Here is an 18902-nt window from a genome sequence, read left to right on the forward strand (position 1 = left end):
CTTTCTTTCCACCACCAGAAAGTTTCGTAGGATTTGTAAAGTATGAAAGATTCATAACAAAAACGAGGGTTTTAGGGGGCGGTTTGAGAACTGAGGTAAACATAATCTATTTATTTAAAAAAGGATGGTTTGCCATATTTTGTTTTAATTAAATTAGATATTGCGTACATAGATTTTTTTATTGACACCTGGTAGAGTGTTCATAAATTTTGTTCAAGGACTCAAAATAAGTATGATGTGGGCTGGCAAGGTGAACTGCATCAAGTCATTGAGCGAATGGAGTTTGATGGGAGGAGTCTAAACCAGGGTACCGCTCCTTCAGCATCATTCAGCATCTTTCCTGAGGAACATCTCAAGGAGCTCCTGGTTTGCAATGAATGGAACCAAGTACCTGTATGCTACCTGAAACAGGACAAAGTTAAGTTTACCATAAGCGGCATTTCCCTTATACAACCCTACGGATTATGAATCTGAATGAATTGTTGGAGACACTTTAGGACTCGACAAGAACTATATCATTTTGGTGAGTATTTTCTTCAATTTGACATTTTGAGCAGAGATGAGATTAATATAATTTTTTTAAAAATGCTTACTTTAAAAAAAAAAATACTATACTATACTAAACGCAGTAAAGAAAATCGCCTTTAATATTAGAACTAATGAATAATTTAAGGTTGTGCATAGGTAACGTTGGTTGGAAAAAAGCTTTATTAAAAACTTGTTGAAAACGGAATAACCGCAGTACTATTTTCCCCTCACATCTGTCTTTTTCCAGAGAGAATAGTGTCAGTAACATTTTGGCTTTCTTGGCTGAACTCTGCCTTTCTGAGGATGCCGGTTTCGAAAACTGAAGAATCAAAAAATGCTGGACAACCCTGTGTGAGTACTGACGCCTGTCACTTTACATATTTGCATATAAAAACTTTTTATGTTAATAATGCTATATTTAAATGTATTTAAACTTAATAAAATTATGTCTCACTTTATGATGAATATAATGTTTTTGTTAGCATTTAAAACGTGAATGATCATATATGAGGGTGCAATTTGTTTATTCATATTTTGACATGCAAGTCTCTTTAGATAACAGCATTTGCCAAATGCATACATTTTATTTTATAAAATTTGTCATAAGTGGGGTTTTTACAATTTAAGCATGAAGAACTCACCAGGATGTTATCAGTATATTGAGTAAGACTAATTTAACAACAGACTTATAAGGTATGCACAAATACCACAGGTTCACACTCAAGAAAACAGATGCTATTAAAATACAAAACATGCAAAAATACAAATAAACTAATTGCACCCTTATTATATTGGATTAGGGCCTGCCGAAGCTCCCTGTTCCCCCACTGAAGGAAACACTGGAAATGTATCTAAAGTGCATGAGTCACCTCATACCAGAGCACCAGTTCAAAAACACAAAGAGTATTGTGGAGAAATTTGGAGCACCTGGTGGAGTGGGAGAATTGCTTCAGAAGAAGCTACTAGAGAGATACAATAAGAAAGACAATTGGGTATGGACTAAGAAGTTAATTACTTTGCTTAAACACTTTCCTTTAGCGATTTACTAAGGTGCATGTCTTTTCTCTTTATCGTTTGATGATTTTCTAAGGTGTATGACTACTGGCTTGAAGATATGTATTTGAATAACAGGGTAGCACTACCTGTCAACTCCAGTCCTGTTATGGTCTTTCCAGAGCAAAACTTCAGAGGACAAAATGATGTCCTCAGGTAGTGATTTTAGTGATATTAACTTAAACACAATTACAGTACATCAAGACAACCATAGAGCTTACAAATGCCTATAGGGTACTGTACTTAAGCATTGATGCATGTATAAGCTGTCAAATTTCATCCAACAATAGTTTTGCTCCATATGGCTGCATAATTGAAGAAATCATAAACTAAATAAGTTCTTATATTTTTGTTCAACAGCTATGCTGCCCATCTCATTTCTGGTGTATTACAGTATAAATCTCTCATTGATAGGTAAGTTACTTCTCCTACTTTCAATAAATGAAACACGGGAACATACCACAATACAATAATTTCTGTAATTCAAAAAATAATCTAATGCTATTTATTGCAGTAATAACCTCCCTGTAGAAGAGGGTCGTGGGCAGCAGGCTGGAAATCCTATGTGTATGGATCAGTACAACAAGGTCTTCACATCATACCGCCTGCCAGGGCCCAAAACTGACAGTCTAGTGGTTCACAGGAGTACTAAAAGGCCTGACCCAGAACAGATCATAGTGGCTTGCAAGAATCAGGTATGCATTACTTCATCTATTAGTGAATCTTATTAGGTGTCATCTTAAAGTATTATGCTTTTCCATCAAGTCATTAATAGGCAAGATGGTTTGTTGACTTGTAAAAGACAGCTGGGAATCAATTACCTTTATACCTCAGTTTAGTCTACTTATGTTAAACTTTGTCTTTGAAAAGAAAGCAATCTTTAGCAGTCTATGCCTGTTATGTAAAAAAAAAAACAATCGTCTTAAAATACATTACTTCTATGTAATGGACATGGATTTTTAATATTAAATCCTAAAGTCTGTAAAAAACGTGTTGAAAATTAAGCCAAATATTATATAATTTCAGCTTTATTCTGTGTTTGCAGTTTTTTGCTTTGGATGTGGGGATAAACTTCTGCCAACTGAGTGAAAAAGACCTCTACACTCAGCTGGAGCGTATCAGAAAGATGGCGGACAGTGAGGAGGAGCGCCAACCTGCTATTGGTCTGCTTACATCAGACGGCCGAACGCAATGGGCCAAGGCTCGCAGTGTACTGATGCAAGGTCAGACATTACTTAACCTCAATGATACAAGATGTATCTGTCACCAATACTGCAATTTAACCTTTTCAGTTTGCCCATGAAAAACTGGATACTTCTATCCTTATAAATTCCCCTGATAAAACAGGATATTCTGTATAGGTTAATAGAATGCATTCACATATAATGTAATACTATAAAATCGGGCACAGATTCCACCAACAGGGACTCTCTACACATGATTGAACGCTGTCTGTGCCTGGTGTGTTTGGATGACCCGTCCGGCATTGAATTGACCGACAGCAACCGCGCCTCACTGATGCTTCACGGAGGGGGCAAGGATAAGAATGGGGGAAACCGCTGGTACGACAAGCCCATGCAGGTAGAGAACCCAATAGGATGTTTACATAAATAACAGCAAGCATGTGAACACAAAAATGAATTCATACATTTAAGTATCTCAGTTTGTAATAGGTGCAGATGGATGCTGTGGCGTCGTCTGCGAACACTCGCCTTTCGAGGGAATAGTGCTTGTGAAATGTACAGAATATCTACTGAGCTACGTGTAAGCCAAGAATTATTAAGAATTTAGAATTTAGTAAGAATTATTTGTCTATAGAAACATATTTCCAAGTATTTTTTGACTGTCCAGAATTTTATAAATACATTCACTTCTTAAATTATATCTTGCACATGTTTTCTAGAACTGCAAATGTGAGACTGAAATTAAAAAAATGAAATTAGATAACTTCAGCATCAGTAGGTAAATACACAATGCAATGCTTATCATGACTGTCTCTCAGAAAACCCAGCTCATCTAAGCTGTTGAGGGCAGCCAGCGTAAGTGAGCTCCCTGTTCCTAAACGTCTGCACTGGAAATGTTCACCAGAAATCCAAGCCTTACTCACTGACGCAGCAGATAATTTACAGAGGTAAGCTAACAAAACAGATATTACAACCAGTTAGCAATTTCTGTATAGAGTAATGTATGTTATTCTGAGTGCACATTATAGGAATAGTTCAGCAAAAAAATTAAAATTCTGTCATCATTTACTTACCAAGTTGTTCCAAACCTGTATACATTTTTTTTTGTTCTGCTAAACAAAAAAGAAGACATTTTGAAAGAATGTTAATTACCAAACAGATCTGGGGCACCATTCACTTATGTAGTATTATTTTTTTTAATACACTTCCATAGTAACCTACACTTTTTTTGTTTATTTAACTCAGATTTACATGTCATGTCAACTTTCTATTATTTATCTTGACAAGAGATGAGATACAACGTATAAAATATGGTTGAAATAAGTCAACTTCATTTTATAAGTAATAACAACTAATCTCTTGTCAAGATAAAAAATAGTAAGTTAAAGGTGTTCTAAGTTGACGTTTGAATTGTTTTCAAACAGACGGAGCGTAGCTAATAGGGGTGGGAATCGCTTGGACCCTCATGAATCGATTCAGAATCGATTCTTAGGTTCCCGATTAGATTCAGAATCGATTCTTGACGTACTAATTTGCATATCTGTGACGTCATTACGTCGCATTTGCTTTCAAAGCCAGGTTAATGTTTGCGCTTTTGCTAGTCTCTGAACTGTCATATACTGTACTTTAATGCAACTAGGGATAAATAATGTCATTCTTATATACATACATGTGTTGTTTCTGTTGTAAGACATTAAAACCAGTAAAAATATTAATTTAACGTGACATATTAATTCTATATGTTAACCGGCATTAACTTCCACGAACGTTAAGCGTCTAATCATCATCATTATACACAGTGATTGGCAGTATTACTGTATTTATATAATGCAGCGCACCCAGCGACTGAATAACAAACTATGTGCATATTTTTACAGAAGTATATTCATGTTATATCTAAACAGTCTGCGGATGGTTTAGGGCAGGGGTGTCCAATACGTCGATCGCAAAGGCAATGCCGGTAGATCGCACAACTGCTGCTCCACGCGCAAAATTGTCATTATGGTCTTTTGGAGTAATTGTGAAACATGCAGGTCTTTTTGAGTTGCTGCGCCTTTCTTCTCAAATGTGTTTTGCCATGCCACTGCAGCTCAGTCGTCTTTAACTTCCAAAATTCACATGGATGCGCATTCTTGCCTCACGCAGTTCCTGATTCACACGCACGGTGTGTGTGAGCGAGCAAACGAGAGGGAGAGAGAGGCAGCGTAGCGCTGATTTGTATGCTTCTAATACTGTTAGTTTCACTAAACCGCATCTCCGCTATTTTAAGGAGTACTCGACATGTACTCAAGGATTTTTTTTAAAACTCCTCAAAAAGAATAGAGTAATGGTGACAGCCCTAAATTCAATGTAGAGATATATGCAGTATAGTCCTACAAGCATTTAAAGTGTTCTTTCTCTTCTGCTCTTGTAAGCTCGGCTATGCGCTCTTGCAGGGCGCGCTCTCTTAAGTTGTCTGTGTGCATCACCGCTCCCCCAGTTGAGTTCCGCCTTTTGGTTCTGATAACGTGACGTTATTTTGTAAACTAACATTTAAGAATCGATTCTTGACATTTGTGAATCGATTCAGAATCGTCCCACGTCCGAATCGCGATTCATCTAAGAATCGATTTTTTTGCCCACCCCTAGTAGCTAACTCCTCCCCCTCCCTTCCCTGCTTTCATGAACGCGCCCAGCCCCCACCCCCAAAATCCTTCTTGTCGTTTATTGGCTGGAACACTTTTTTATGGTTTCTGTTTGTAGGTTTGGCCACTGTGTTGTTATTGCCGTTTGTGAAACCTGGGCTGTCTACAGAGATCGCGTTTTTTTACAGTTTGATCAGCGGACAGGCAGCAAGCAGATAGTGAGGAGATGTTTGCTGTATGTAACAAAAAATGTTTTATGGTCCAAAATGCGTAAATTCGCTTAGAGCACCTTTAAAATGACTTAATTAAACAAAAAAGTGTAGGCTACCATGGAAGTCAATGGTGCCCCAGATCTGCTTGGTGACAATTCAACAAATTTTCATTTTTCGGGGAACTATCCCTTTAAATCTGGTTTAGGTTCAGCCTTATTTACTAAAAATCTCAGTGTCTGTTTCTGTCTCTGGTTATCAAAGACATTTCAAGAGAGAATAAACAGAATGATTAATTGCTTGTTTTTAATTGAGTAATTCATTTTTTAAGATAAATAAATGCATGTTAGTTCAAAGGAAATACAAGTTGTTAAAAGTAGGCCTATGTTTGTTTGGTTTCATGCTGTACATAACCATTTTCCACAGACTTGTCCAGAATTTGGACATGAATGTCTACCAATTCAACAGTTATGGCAAAGACTTCATCAAGAAACAGAAAATGAGCCCTGATGCTTTTGTTCAAGTTGCCCTGCAGTTAACATATTACAGGTCAGTTATCTCTATAATGTACACAGACCGCCTTATGACTAAATTACTACTAGATGCTTCATCTGCATTGCAGACGTCATGGACGTCTAGTGCCCACCTATGAGAGTGCATCAATACGTCGCTTTCAAGAGGGACGGGTTGATAACATCCGCTCTGCCACACCTGAGGCCCTAGCCTTTGTTAAAGCTATGAGCAATAGCGCCAACTCCACTGTATGTACTGTAATTCAATTACATTTCTATAATTCATTCAAACTACCAGCATTATGCATGCATGCCAGCCCATTTGTACTCAATGAGTGTGTACTATCCAAAAAGGGACATAGGATGGCACTTGATTTCCTTTAAATACATTTCACCCCCCTGTCTGCCTTTATTCATGTAGGATGCTGAGAAAATGGAAAAGTTTAGAACTGCAATCGAAGCCCAGATCAGTTACACACGTCTGGTAAGTAAAAGCTAAATCTAAAACACATTTGCCACAGTCATGTGATTGTGATTTTTCAAACTGTAAATGTCATACATTATCTCTAAAATAAAATATGTCTTTTAACGCTGTGAAAAAAGGCAGTGGCAGGCAATGCAATAGACAATCACTTACTGGGGCTACGAGAGGTTGCCAAGGAGCTGAAAATTGAGACGCCAGAGCTGTTTACTGATCCAACCTATCTCACCAGCATCCAGTTCATGCTCTCCACAAGCCAGGTTTGATTAATACTTTAAAAAATAAACATAAAATTTGTTCTCTACAGTAAACATATAAACTGTGAACCTATTTGTACCTCTAGATTACCAAATTGTCTCATTAAATTCTTGTCTTTGCATAGGTCCCAACCACTGAGAAGATGTTCTGCTGCTATGGTCCAGTTGTCCCTAATGGCTATGGCGCCTGCTACAATCCTCAGGCAGACCACATCATCTTCTGCGTGTCAAGCTTTCATGACTCCGCAGAGACCAACTCAGATTTGTTTGTGAAGACTCTTGATGGGTGCCTGATGGAAATGCAAGATCTATGCAGAAAATGCAACATTCAAGCTACACCAGAAAAGAAGGCGGGAACTCCCAAGCTCATGAAGAATGGTAGAAAGTCATAGCAAGAAGTAAGAACGACACTGGATCATCCTGAATCGTTTATAAAATTGTAAAGATGGCAGTAGTATACAGTGGTGGATTGGGATTTTAGGAGTTAAACAATCTATGGGCTTGATAAAGGATTGTAAGGCTTACTACTCATATAAACATATGCATATTTTGGGTTTTAAAGAATACAGGACATGTTGAGAAAATGACTGTACATTTAAACTATGTCTAGATGTATGTGTACAGAACAACCCAGATAACATAGACCAATTACAGATGCTACAGAAACAATGAGATCGTACGAAACAAGTAAAATTATAGTACAGTTTATTATAGCTAATAAGTCCAAAGACTGCAACTGTGCAATATAGCAGAACAATATATATGATAGTTATAAAAACTATATTATTTATTAATAATAGTATGCTACTTATTCCTTAAAATGCAGTTTAAAGAAAAAAACAGACAATATTTTTGCTTAATATGATTAGACTACAATTAACGAACTAAACAAAAATAAATAGTATATAAAAAAGGAAACGTTTATTAAAATATTTGGATTAAGAGGAATTTATCTAAATCTGGGGTGGGGTGATGTGCTCAGGGTTTCTCAGTTCTGAATATAAGAGTATATTATACTGTAGCTGACAGTGTCACAATATAAGCTGCTACAGAACTGAAGCAAAAGCTGCTGTTTAACTTTGTTTCTGTGAGTATAAACATGTGTTTAATGTACTAAATTTTAATAATGTATTTATTCAGAAGAAATTGGCAAAGTGTGTATTTTGAGTCTCCAGTATACAAACAATAAGTCTGTATCAGTCTAAAATAATTTTAATTGTATGGTAGTTATTGTATATATATATATATGTGTGTGTGTAATGAGTGTTATTAATTTAATTCTTAGTGGGTCATATTCTTACAAGCTAAAGCTGAGCTCTTAAAAATACTATAAGCTAGTGAAAGCATTAGGCAGCATAAATATTTAAGGAATATGGTCCACTGTGAATCAGTAATGCATGAACATGTATGTATGTATGTAATTTTGTGCAATTGTCTACTTCCAGTGCAATAATATTAGCAGGGATTTAAATTTCCAGTGCAATAGTAACTTTAAGATAAGATAAATAGTTTCATTTAAGCAGGAGTTACAAAGGGATTAGCCTTATTTTAAAAAAAGGTCCAGTCAACATTGTGACAATATGCTTGAATATTTCTGAAAGGTGTTACAAAAGTATACAATGATGTGTTCAAATGTAACAAAAAAGGCCTATTGTGTATATATAGGTAAAGAATAGGTTTATAAATTGTGAAAAATGCAGTGAATACTTTTTTAAGTGTGTGCCATTTCAATATTCTATATAGGACAGTTAAGGTAGAAATTATAAATTCGAAAATATAAAAAAGTTATCTCTTAAGCCATTGAAAATCGATTTTAGCACTTAGCACAACTAATTCTGATTATACTACAGTACAAGCTTAAGCCAGCCAATTATGTTACACTAGATTGTAAAGAAAATATTACTTATACATATGCAGAGAAATAATAGCCTTACAGTAGCTCAAGTATATTAACATGAGTCCTTACTGTGGCCTTGAAATGGCATAAAATGTGTATGGGCAATATTTAAAAGAAACTACATGTGAAATCTAAAACAGAATGTATTATGTTAAACTGATGGTGAAGTGTGAAACTGTGATGTTCTTTCAAATATTTATTTTTCTAAGTTTTTGTTTTCAAAAGATAGATGGTCTATTTAATAAAATCGCTGTATTGTAACAATGCCATAAAATTACTAAACAAAAATTATTATTCGCATTGACTGTTTCATATCATCAACTCATTGCCCTGTGCATTAGGTGTACTTTTTCAACACATCATGGCATAAAGTATATTTTTATGTATTTTATGTATTTGAAACAACCAATACACTTACATATTTACAGTATTTTTTTAAACATTAATATATTTTGAATACAAAACACTAAATGATACAAGTGATTATACCTAGGGGTTTGATAGATGTGAGTTCACTTCAGACAAAAATTAGTCCATGTTGCATATATGAACCAGCAACAACTTTCTGTTGATAAAAACTTTTTACACACAAGCTTTTGAGAAATCTTAAAGTAATTTCTAATTTTAAAGACACTATACTGATTCTTTGTATTGGATGAATCTGTTGCAATAACAGCTAATGATAAGAAGATAATTGAAATAAATGGTTATATAGAAACAAATTATAACAAACATGCAAACATTATTAAATAAATCTTAAGTATTTATTGATTGGTCACATAAATATCTTGAGAGTGTACAGTATGACCCTCCTGTTCCTGGTATGACTGTGGAGTTACTATGGTTACTATGGAGAGAGAAGTAAACACACACAGACTCTGTTTTGCAAACACACTGTGCCGCTACCGCTTAACAAACTACTTGTAAGGTTATTGTTTGAGATTTAAGGAAATGCCTCAGAATTCATTGGTAAAAATACGATATGGTCCATATGAGTCCTGTGGTATCGTCGAGCACAGGACATTTCGCCTGGACGGTTTACAAGGTAAAAATGTAGCATTGTTACGTTACTCTAAAACCATCTCAATTTGCATACTATTTGTCCTATTCGAAATTTACCATCTTTTACATGGTTTTATTTGATTTGAGTAAGCTTTCTTTAAAGGATGGTCTATTACCTAATTTATTTGCTGTAAAATGTAAACGATATGTACGATGATAGTTGTTAACAATCTCGCGTCTGGGCAAGTCAACAACTTCCGTCTCTTTTGCTAAAATATACTTTCTCAAAAAGTAATGTTACGGTATAGTTCAAACTGTGACACAGCAAACGTTTACCAATGGCAAGTTAAAGTGACTCGTTTGTAGTTAAGTTACAATACCTTAAGTTACTAACACCGTGGTCATTTTTTACAAAGCTAGGCCTGGCGTATATTATTCTTTCTTATTTCCCGCGTCTAGCGGCTCTAAAAGCGGACGGTCACCAGTGTGTCCTCGAGCAAACCGATGTCTGGAATACAGTAATGCTTATTGTCAATGGAGAGTGCGTCTACGTGTGCAACATTACTGACCTTGAGTTTGGTAATATTTTGTGTCAACATTTAGAAAGCATTTCGTAAACTGGACGATGAGGGACGATGCTCATAGACTGTCTGTAAAACTCTACTTACAGGAGGTGATGGACGACTTGATCCGATGTGCCAGCAGGCCACTGACGCAGTGAGAAACGCATACTGATCATCACGACTAACTTAAAAATCTAGTGCTTCTTACCTAGTCAGATTTTTAGTGCATGCGCATTCCGTGTGAGCTGACTACAGTGCGATGCTGTGGGTTTGCTTAATTAAATAAATGACATAGCCAAACAAATATCCATCCTATGGAGGGACATAGTTTATTGGATTATACTAATGTATAAGCCAGTGTACATCAAAATCAATAGACAATGTATGATACTGTAGTGTCTTTGTTCTTTTCAGAGAACTATAATTAAATTAAACAAAATAATAAAACCAAATCTGTATATTATATTTATCCAATCCCCTAACCCAGTTATCCTCTGCAGGGTAATAGGAAAGTGGGAGTCGACCCTAGCTTCTTGTGCCACAGTCTTGAATGGCCAGTCCATACGCCATTGACAGATAAACACAATAATGAAATATTTTATTAAATTGCCTTGATTCAAAGTTACATTCACTTTTGCAGGTGTCAAAATATCCAAGTAAAATCCAGATGAATAGACAAACTTGAGTGAAAATAATTTTCTAACCCACTCTCAGAAAACAAGGTACAAAGGATGTCACTGGGATGGTATTGTGTCCTAATATGTACAATTTTGGTATGTACACAGTGAAATTACCAGTGTTAAGTGTACGCTGCTGGTGTATTTATTGTATCACTAGGTCTAGTGGTACTCATACACGAGTAGTGTACTTTTATCACCCATGATTTTTCTGTGTACCAATGTGTAGCTTTAATATGCACTTTTTAGGTACAAAATGTACTTTTTGAAAAGGTACCGCCCCATGACAACTTTTGTATCTGTACATTTTTGGGCCACAGTCTAATGCGGCTTTCACATAGGACGCGGTGTGCACTGCGCTATGAAACCCATTCATTTCAATGGCTTGTGCCGCGCGAGGGCGGGTTTGTTGTTGCGTCGAGCAAAGCGTGAGAGCCGATTCACACCGGATGCGTTGCGTGAGCGTCTCAGCTGCGTGGCATGTCTATTTTTATTTAGGCTCTCATGTTAGCAGGTTTGACCGTGCACAACGCCTGCATGACACGTGCATGCTAGGAATAGGACCGATGCCTATTTTTTACGCCACACGCAAGCATCTTGGAAGTGTTTCCAGACAAAATAGAACACAAAAAGTGGTTTATATGTCAATTTGACACGACGTTGTTTGACATACATGCAGAAAACCTATTTCCAACTATTGAACAGGCTACAGAATGAAAGTCTTTGTGTAATCAAATCAGTATGTTTAACATGAAGAAGCCTATTGCAGGTATAGCAGCAGCAGCGCCGCGTCAAGAACGCTTCTGGTAAGCAAGGGCATAGAAAACGCCATGCAGCTACCATGCGACAGACACGCAACAGACACGCCACACATCCACTGTGAATCGGCCCTGAGGCAGCAGAGTGCAGCTTGGGCTCACGCCGCTGTCAAAGTTCAAAATAGTTTAACTTTTGCGCTGCGCTCTGTGACGATTACCTGCCGGGCCAATAGAAACAGGGCATCCAAACAAAATGGACGAAAAGCTTATAGTCGGAATTCCTGAAGCTCCTAAAGAGACATCGGAAGGAAAACCATGTCATGGAAACACGTAGCAGTTCAAGTTGGCATTTCAGGTGTGTTTTAAGTCAAGTAGCTCGTTGTAGGTAGGCAGCTTAAAGTTGTGTGAAAATCTAGACGGGCAACATCAGTCTCTGTATTCCTCATCCACTATTTAACCCAACTATAAGTACTGTAGTAATTTATAAAAAAAAAACAACTACTTTGGTCTGGCCAACAGAGCACAAATCGCTTTGCTGCACTGAACCCACAGCGAGCGCAGCATACACCGCGTGAAAGCCTATGTGACCTATGTGAAAGCCGTATAAGAGTACACGACTGATCATTACACCAGTTCAACCATACTTTAGTGCTGCTACAGTTGGTTAATAGCAATGCGCTGAGAAAGATTTCAACAAAATATATAAGTTAAGTTCACTTTAACAATTATCCTGGTGGTAAAATAACTGTTCTGCAACTTTTCTGAATTTGTCTCCCAATGTGTACCTCATTTTGAAGTTATGCTCTCTTAGATGCTAAAATTACAGATATTCCCAAGTCAAAAAACGCTACAAGAACCATAAAGTCTAAAAAGGAAGCATATTTTGTAAAAGCTACAGAGAATATTGTTACTTGTCTACATGCCATCTGTTTGACGTCTCAGGATGAAGCCAAGTGTGACAGTTATGAAAGACAAATAAGAAAAAAGTAAAGAATTCTTAACACAGATAAAGGATTTCTCCCGGAGAAAACTAGCCAAGTGATTTTGACAAACAGCAAACAATCTGCTGTCCTCTGCTTACAGTTATGTGTTGTGTATTCTTTGGCAACATAGAAACCTGATGAAAACGTACATCAGCTTATACAATATTGTGTATTAATAGTGTGACATGTATTATACATATTCACTTCAAACTATAATTTTAGCATCTGTTAAGAAAGATAGCTTTTGCCCTTGAATGCCTGAAGGTTAAAAGCAGTGTCCTCTTTAGTTCAGCTACTGTAGATGAGTGAACTTGTTTCCCGTGGCTGGGGCTGCAGGAGGGTCACATGCAGCCAACATACCTAAAAAGGAGTGTCAACATATGCAACTGATGTACACAGACTAGTTTTGGTTATATTGCAGAAAAAACAATAGCTGGCAAATTTGAATCCGGACACTTACCATAATGGATTCTTGTTAAAAAGCACTGTGAGGAAGCTTTGATGAGCTCAAAAGTCAACATGATCTCATGAGAATATGTGTGTATTTTTACGTCTCAGTGTGGTTGTACCATATGTACATTTACTTGCGTTTAAAACACTCTGAAACATATAATATTGACGTTTTAAAAGGACTAATACATAAATTATTTATGTATTTACAGCTTTCCAAAGTACAAATTTGTACGCAAGTTATTCATAAATAATAAAATTGTGGGCATTGGGGTTTCTTACTCATATTAATGATGTGTTTTCAGTCATATTTTCTGACAGTTTACCCATTTACCTAATGAAATGATTATGATATTCAGAGAAATTCACAATATTGAAAATTTTTAAACTAGGGGTGTGACGAGACACTTAATCCACGAGACGAGACGAAACACGAGATTGGGTTCACGAGAACGAGACGGGATGATATTTTTACACTTTTTAAGAAAAAAAAAGCAATTATTTTGCTAACTAATAAAGAAGCAATTTGTTATTTTGGGGTAATAAAAATAGACCCAAGTGAGCAGTAGCAGTTAAAATTACATAATAATGAAGATGCAATAATAATTGGTTCAAATAAAGTATTAAAACCAAGTTACATTAAACAACATTTTGTGGCCTATAAATAAAAAGCATTATGTATGTATTATAACAAATGCCTGCACGGGGCGATGGACTCGTCTCGCGGACGCTGTCTTCACTTTCACTTCCACTTTAGATGGAGAGAAACGCTTATTTTTAGTCAAACAATGTTTAAATCTATATTAATATTTAATATATGTCCATTTCTTTACACGAGAAATGATACAGCCACTGTCATTTTTGAGCAAGAACATGCAGACATTAAATCATGTAAACTCTGTGTGAGGGTTTAATCTGCTGAGACACATCTGACACTGATCAACAGACAAACACAACGCGTCTCAGACTTCACACGAGCTCCCAAACGAACATTATGGGAAACCTAAACAAAAAAGCAAACGCAGTAAAAGACAAATATAATGCATGCACTGTAAAAGGATCAAACAGAAAGCTGCATCCTCTGGAGGTCGCATATGCTGGCTGCATACGGCATCAAGGTTTATTTCAGATCATTAACTGAGCATTACATTCCCAAGTCGTGAGCATATTACAACAATTTTATTTTTGTAAATAGTCTCTAATAAGACAATGACGAAGTAAATGGAGTTTAAAAATGCGACCTCCGAAGGATGCAGTCTTTTATTTGAGAAACGGCCAGTGCCTCCACAAGAAATCTCGCGAGACACATGTAATCTCGCGAAACACATTTAGGGCCCTATTTTAACGATCTGAAACGCAAGTGCGAAGCACAACGCGCAAGTGAGTTTGTGGGCGGATCTTGGGCGCTGTTGCTATTTTCCCGGCGTGAGAAATAACTCTTGCGCCGGGCGCAAATCAATAAGGGGTTGGTCTGAAGTAGGTTCATTATTCATAGGTGTGGTTTGGGCGTAATGTCAAATAAACCAATCAGAACGCTAGCCAACATTCCCTTTAAACGCAAGGGCGCAAGTTCCATGGCGGGTTGCTATTATTATTATTATGACGGATTTACCAGGCGCACGCCAGGAGCGGTTCACAGCCGAGGAGACCGACGTCCTTGTACGGGGGAATCCCACGCTTGCCAGCATAAATCGGGCACGCCGTGTAACGGGAGGTGGATCTGCCTCAGGACTTGACGCCAGCAGAGGACATCGCTGCGTCCACCCTCACCGCTGAAAGGGTTTGGGGGCTTTGAAATCGGACCCAAGAAACGCAAGCAAGGTCCAACCCCAAAGTACTCTTACAAATCAAGTTCATATACATTAAGGTTTCTTATGAAAACATTTTAATTATTATTTACATAAAATAAACGTAATACAGCCACACAACAAAGTTATGAAAATATTTGAATCGTTATTTGCATGAGAATAAATAAAAACTATCACCACAATGCTCACCACTATGATTCCCCTTATCTCGTGTATTAATATTTTTAAGTGTAACAATTTATGATTTGCAAAAATAACTGTTGCATCTGTGTAGATTAGATAAGCAAAGTGTATGCGCGTTGTGCACCCTATACATTATGGTCAAGCATGCGCCCTTAAAATAGCATAGTGAACAACGCGCAACGCGCCACTGACTTTAAACTTTTTTTTTCTGGTCAGTGGCGCAATTGTTTTTTGAAACTGCAAAATAGCATCAGGGATGGTTTGCGCCGGAACACGCCTCTTTTTTTGCGCTGAACCACCCAGGGAGCGCAAGTTCATTCCCTAGTTTGCCGACGTGCTTCTGTGACGGGAAAAACCCGCTGTGCGCCGGGGCAACATACGAATGATACATGCGTCACGGACAAAGTCAATTGCGCTGGGTGCAAGATAGAGCCCTTAATCTCATTTAGTCTCACGATTTCTCGTCACACCCCTATTTAAAACTTTAAAATGAATAACATTTCTGTATTTATTTAACAATTTTTTAAAATATTTATTTTGTTTGCCATGACACACAAAAACACGTTTTCTCCTATGCAGTCTTCTATGCAATACGTTATTATAAGAAATAATTACACCAAAATACAACATAAATTCACAAAAGATGTTACTTTTATTTATTTGCTGTAATCCACATCTTTAAAATCATACGATTGCTAGAAACAGATCCAAATTCAGCCCTTTATCCAGCGATCTTGATACGAGTTCTCATCAGCAACCGTAAAGTCAGATTGCGCATTATATACAAAGATTAAGTGCACACATTGAAAAAAGATAGGTATGTATTTATTTATATTAAAATATTGAAAACGGTGGTGTTTTCCTTTAACACATATGCGATGACACCTGTTTTCCGGTTTGTACATGACAATCAGCAAGAAGCATATAATATACACATAATTAAAGAAACCATATCTCCAACCTGTTTCAGTAGGGCGGCTGCACTCTCCCACTTCTAGTTAAGCTGTTTTCTCTCCTTTTTCAGTAGACTTTACCAGTGCAGAAGACGGCACCTTTCCTGGCTTTTGGAATGTAGGGCCATCATCTAGAATTACTCTTTGGAATTTTGTACCTGCAATAGATTTTTTTTAAAGACATGAACTTTTGAGTTCCTTTCTACCTGCTATCATCTCATCAAAAACTACAGCGGGCCATGGGGCGCCTTAGTTAGGACTTGAAAATTGATCAGCTGAATATGAAAATATGGTTAGTCAAACTGCATACGTACTTTTGAAGTTGGAAAACTGCAGTCTAAGGGAATATACAAATAATAATAAAAAAACTCTTTTCACAGCTGTGAATCCAAGCAAAACCATAAATTAAGAGCACTTTCACACAAACAAACAAACTCTTCCCAAGACACTCACAGTTTAATTTGCTCTGGAAGAGATTTTCTCATGCTCCACAAACCTCTGTATTTATCTGCAACAGGGAATCACTAAAGACAATTACAGTGGCACAGAACCAAAAGAGCGTATATGAAGACACTTCAGACATCTGTTTTGACTTACTGTAAGTTTCTAAAATTCATCAAAACTACCATAAAGCTCTGTGATTTTCACCCGAGCAGCAGCGGCATGAAATCCATCATAGGTGTAAATCTATAAACAGTCTTAAACAGCAAAAATAGCAGCAAGTGTTAGAAATCAATGTATGAAATTATATGCTACATTTTAACAACAAATATTCTACATTCACATAAAAAAGTTTAGACTTAGTGACTTTCTGAATAGTAGTGAGATTTACCTTCTTAGCACATGAAAGTATTTGGCAGGTGTTGAGAAATTGACCACAATCCAATTACAGTCATAGAGCTGTTGGACCACAAAGTCTCCTGTGAATTCCTTAAACAAACTAAAGCTAGCTCATTAAAATGATCTATTAATATTGTGTCAAAAATCCCTCAAAGTGCCACAACAAACTAATATTGTGAAAGTTTATTATAGCAGTCATTAGCAACTCCACATAATTGTGTGATATTTCAGTATGAAACTTCTATGCGGTTTTAACAAATTGTGACCCAGTACAAACCCACCGATTTGTACATTGTGAAATCAATCCTTGAAATTCAACTTTGATGCTCCTAATCTGATCAGATTGAGACTGGATTCCACAGACAGAGTTACAATTATTATAAAATTTTTATTTGTTTTCAGTATTTGGCACCTATATTACAAGAAGTAATGTTTTAATCACACCGTAAGTTGTTTAGTTTAGTCAATTCCTTTGTGTAATGACTGCTTCTTGTAAACACTGATCAGGGTAGTTAGTACCATTCTTGTCTTCTGTATGCGTTTAACCCCAATACCTCGCCACAAGGAATGACATACTGCTAGATTAAAAAGGAAGGCAGTATTAACAAGAACTATATTAAGCATCAAACAAATTGGCAATCAGAAGGTTCAACTGAAGATTTGAAACTCCCCGTGGCCATCAAGGCATAGCAGGAAAGGCCACTCACCAGATAGCAATCAGGGTCATCCTTGCTCATCTGCAGTCGAGTTCTCCGGACCACGCTCATTAGTGAAAACACACCAGTGCTAATGAGTGCGGCTCCAGCAACATCAAGAATTATAGCCTCATTTATCGGCTTAGACAAAACTTGAGTCATCATTATTGATCGTAGTACTGTACAGCGATCTTGCCCGTGAAGGAGGATTGAAAAATAACCAAATAAAAACAAGGCCACAGCTTTTACCCTGTGCTTTATCACAGCAGGAAATTAACCCTTGTGGTGTTTGGGTCATTGGGACACGTTTTAAAGGTGACATAGAATGATTGAACTGGGTATTTATCCGTGTTCTGTGATGTGACATGTAGACAACAAAATTTTGCCTTAGAAGCTTCCTAAGAACTTCTCCCAGAAAGCTATATTAAGGTGGGGGATTTTAAACGCGTGGTTTTGCACCTATTTGGCGTCCCTTCTGGCTTAACTGGCAACCTTCTCATTATGAAATGCAAGCACTTGAAGCCGATTGGCTGCCTTTGCTGACACTCAAAACAAATGAAAGTTTCTTCAGAACTCGGACAGACCAAAATGTTACAGATAAAAGAGCACACCTCGGAACGCGACTCGCCATTTCGCCTTGAACTTAGCAAACACGGCTGCAATTAACTTACCGTTGAAGGTGAGAGACCGGATGTATGCAAATTATTTTAAAGGGGAGGGAATTAAATGAGAGGTGGGGGGGCAGTGAGATGCATTTTTCTTAATCCGTTGTTCAGATTGGGACATTTTCTGGCGGACATTTTTAAAGAAGGAATTTCTATGAAACAGAGATGTTCAGAATGTCTAGCACTAGGAATTTGGCTCCCCCTGTGATGTCAGAAGGGGATAGAAACATCTTTTAATCTGGACTATCTAACCAATGCACTGCCATTTAGTGCAGAGATCAGCTCATTTGCAATTTAAAGGACACATCCAAAAACTGCACATTTTTGCTCTCACATACATAGTGGCAATTTAACATGATATAATAAATTATCATATGATATTTTGAGCTAAAACTTCACATACATAATCTGGGGACACCACATATTTATTTGACATTTTAAAAAAAGTCTTGTGAAATGTCCCTTTAAGACTTCTTTCATATATTGTTTATTCCTACAATGCAGTATCAGAAACATCTGGATATGTAACATTTTTGTGCACTGGTTGGTAAACATATGCAAATGAAGCACAGGTGGTTCT

The 18902-nt window shown here is 37.0% G+C and overlaps 2 protein-coding genes across 2 annotated transcripts; both read left to right on the forward strand.

The window, feature by feature from the left end:
* Positions 1 to 275: 275 nt before the first annotated feature.
* Positions 276 to 9031, forward strand: chata (choline O-acetyltransferase a). The gene is made up of 15 exons (XM_065296607.1): positions 276 to 523; positions 776 to 879; positions 1329 to 1520; positions 1619 to 1737; positions 1942 to 1995; positions 2096 to 2276; positions 2627 to 2804; positions 2993 to 3162; positions 3245 to 3345; positions 3584 to 3712; positions 6025 to 6147; positions 6221 to 6359; positions 6532 to 6594; positions 6714 to 6851; positions 6974 to 9031. Exons 1-15 carry the CDS (start codon positions 475 to 477, stop codon positions 7238 to 7240), a joined length of 2007 nt encoding a protein of 668 aa, XP_065152679.1. The 5' UTR covers positions 276 to 474; the 3' UTR covers positions 7241 to 9031.
* Positions 9032 to 9635: 604 nt separating this feature from the next.
* On the forward strand, positions 9636 to 10686 carry c20h10orf53 (chromosome 20 C10orf53 homolog). The gene is made up of 3 exons (XM_065297530.1): positions 9636 to 9790; positions 10207 to 10326; positions 10418 to 10686. Exons 1-3 carry the CDS (start codon positions 9697 to 9699, stop codon positions 10480 to 10482), a joined length of 279 nt encoding a protein of 92 aa, XP_065153602.1. The 5' UTR covers positions 9636 to 9696; the 3' UTR covers positions 10483 to 10686.
* The last annotated feature ends 8216 nt before the right edge of the window (positions 10687 to 18902 follow it).

This window comes from Paramisgurnus dabryanus, chromosome 20, assembly GCF_030506205.2.
Source record: "Paramisgurnus dabryanus chromosome 20, PD_genome_1.1, whole genome shotgun sequence".
Classification (NCBI taxonomy): domain Eukaryota; kingdom Metazoa; phylum Chordata; class Actinopteri; order Cypriniformes; family Cobitidae; genus Paramisgurnus; species Paramisgurnus dabryanus.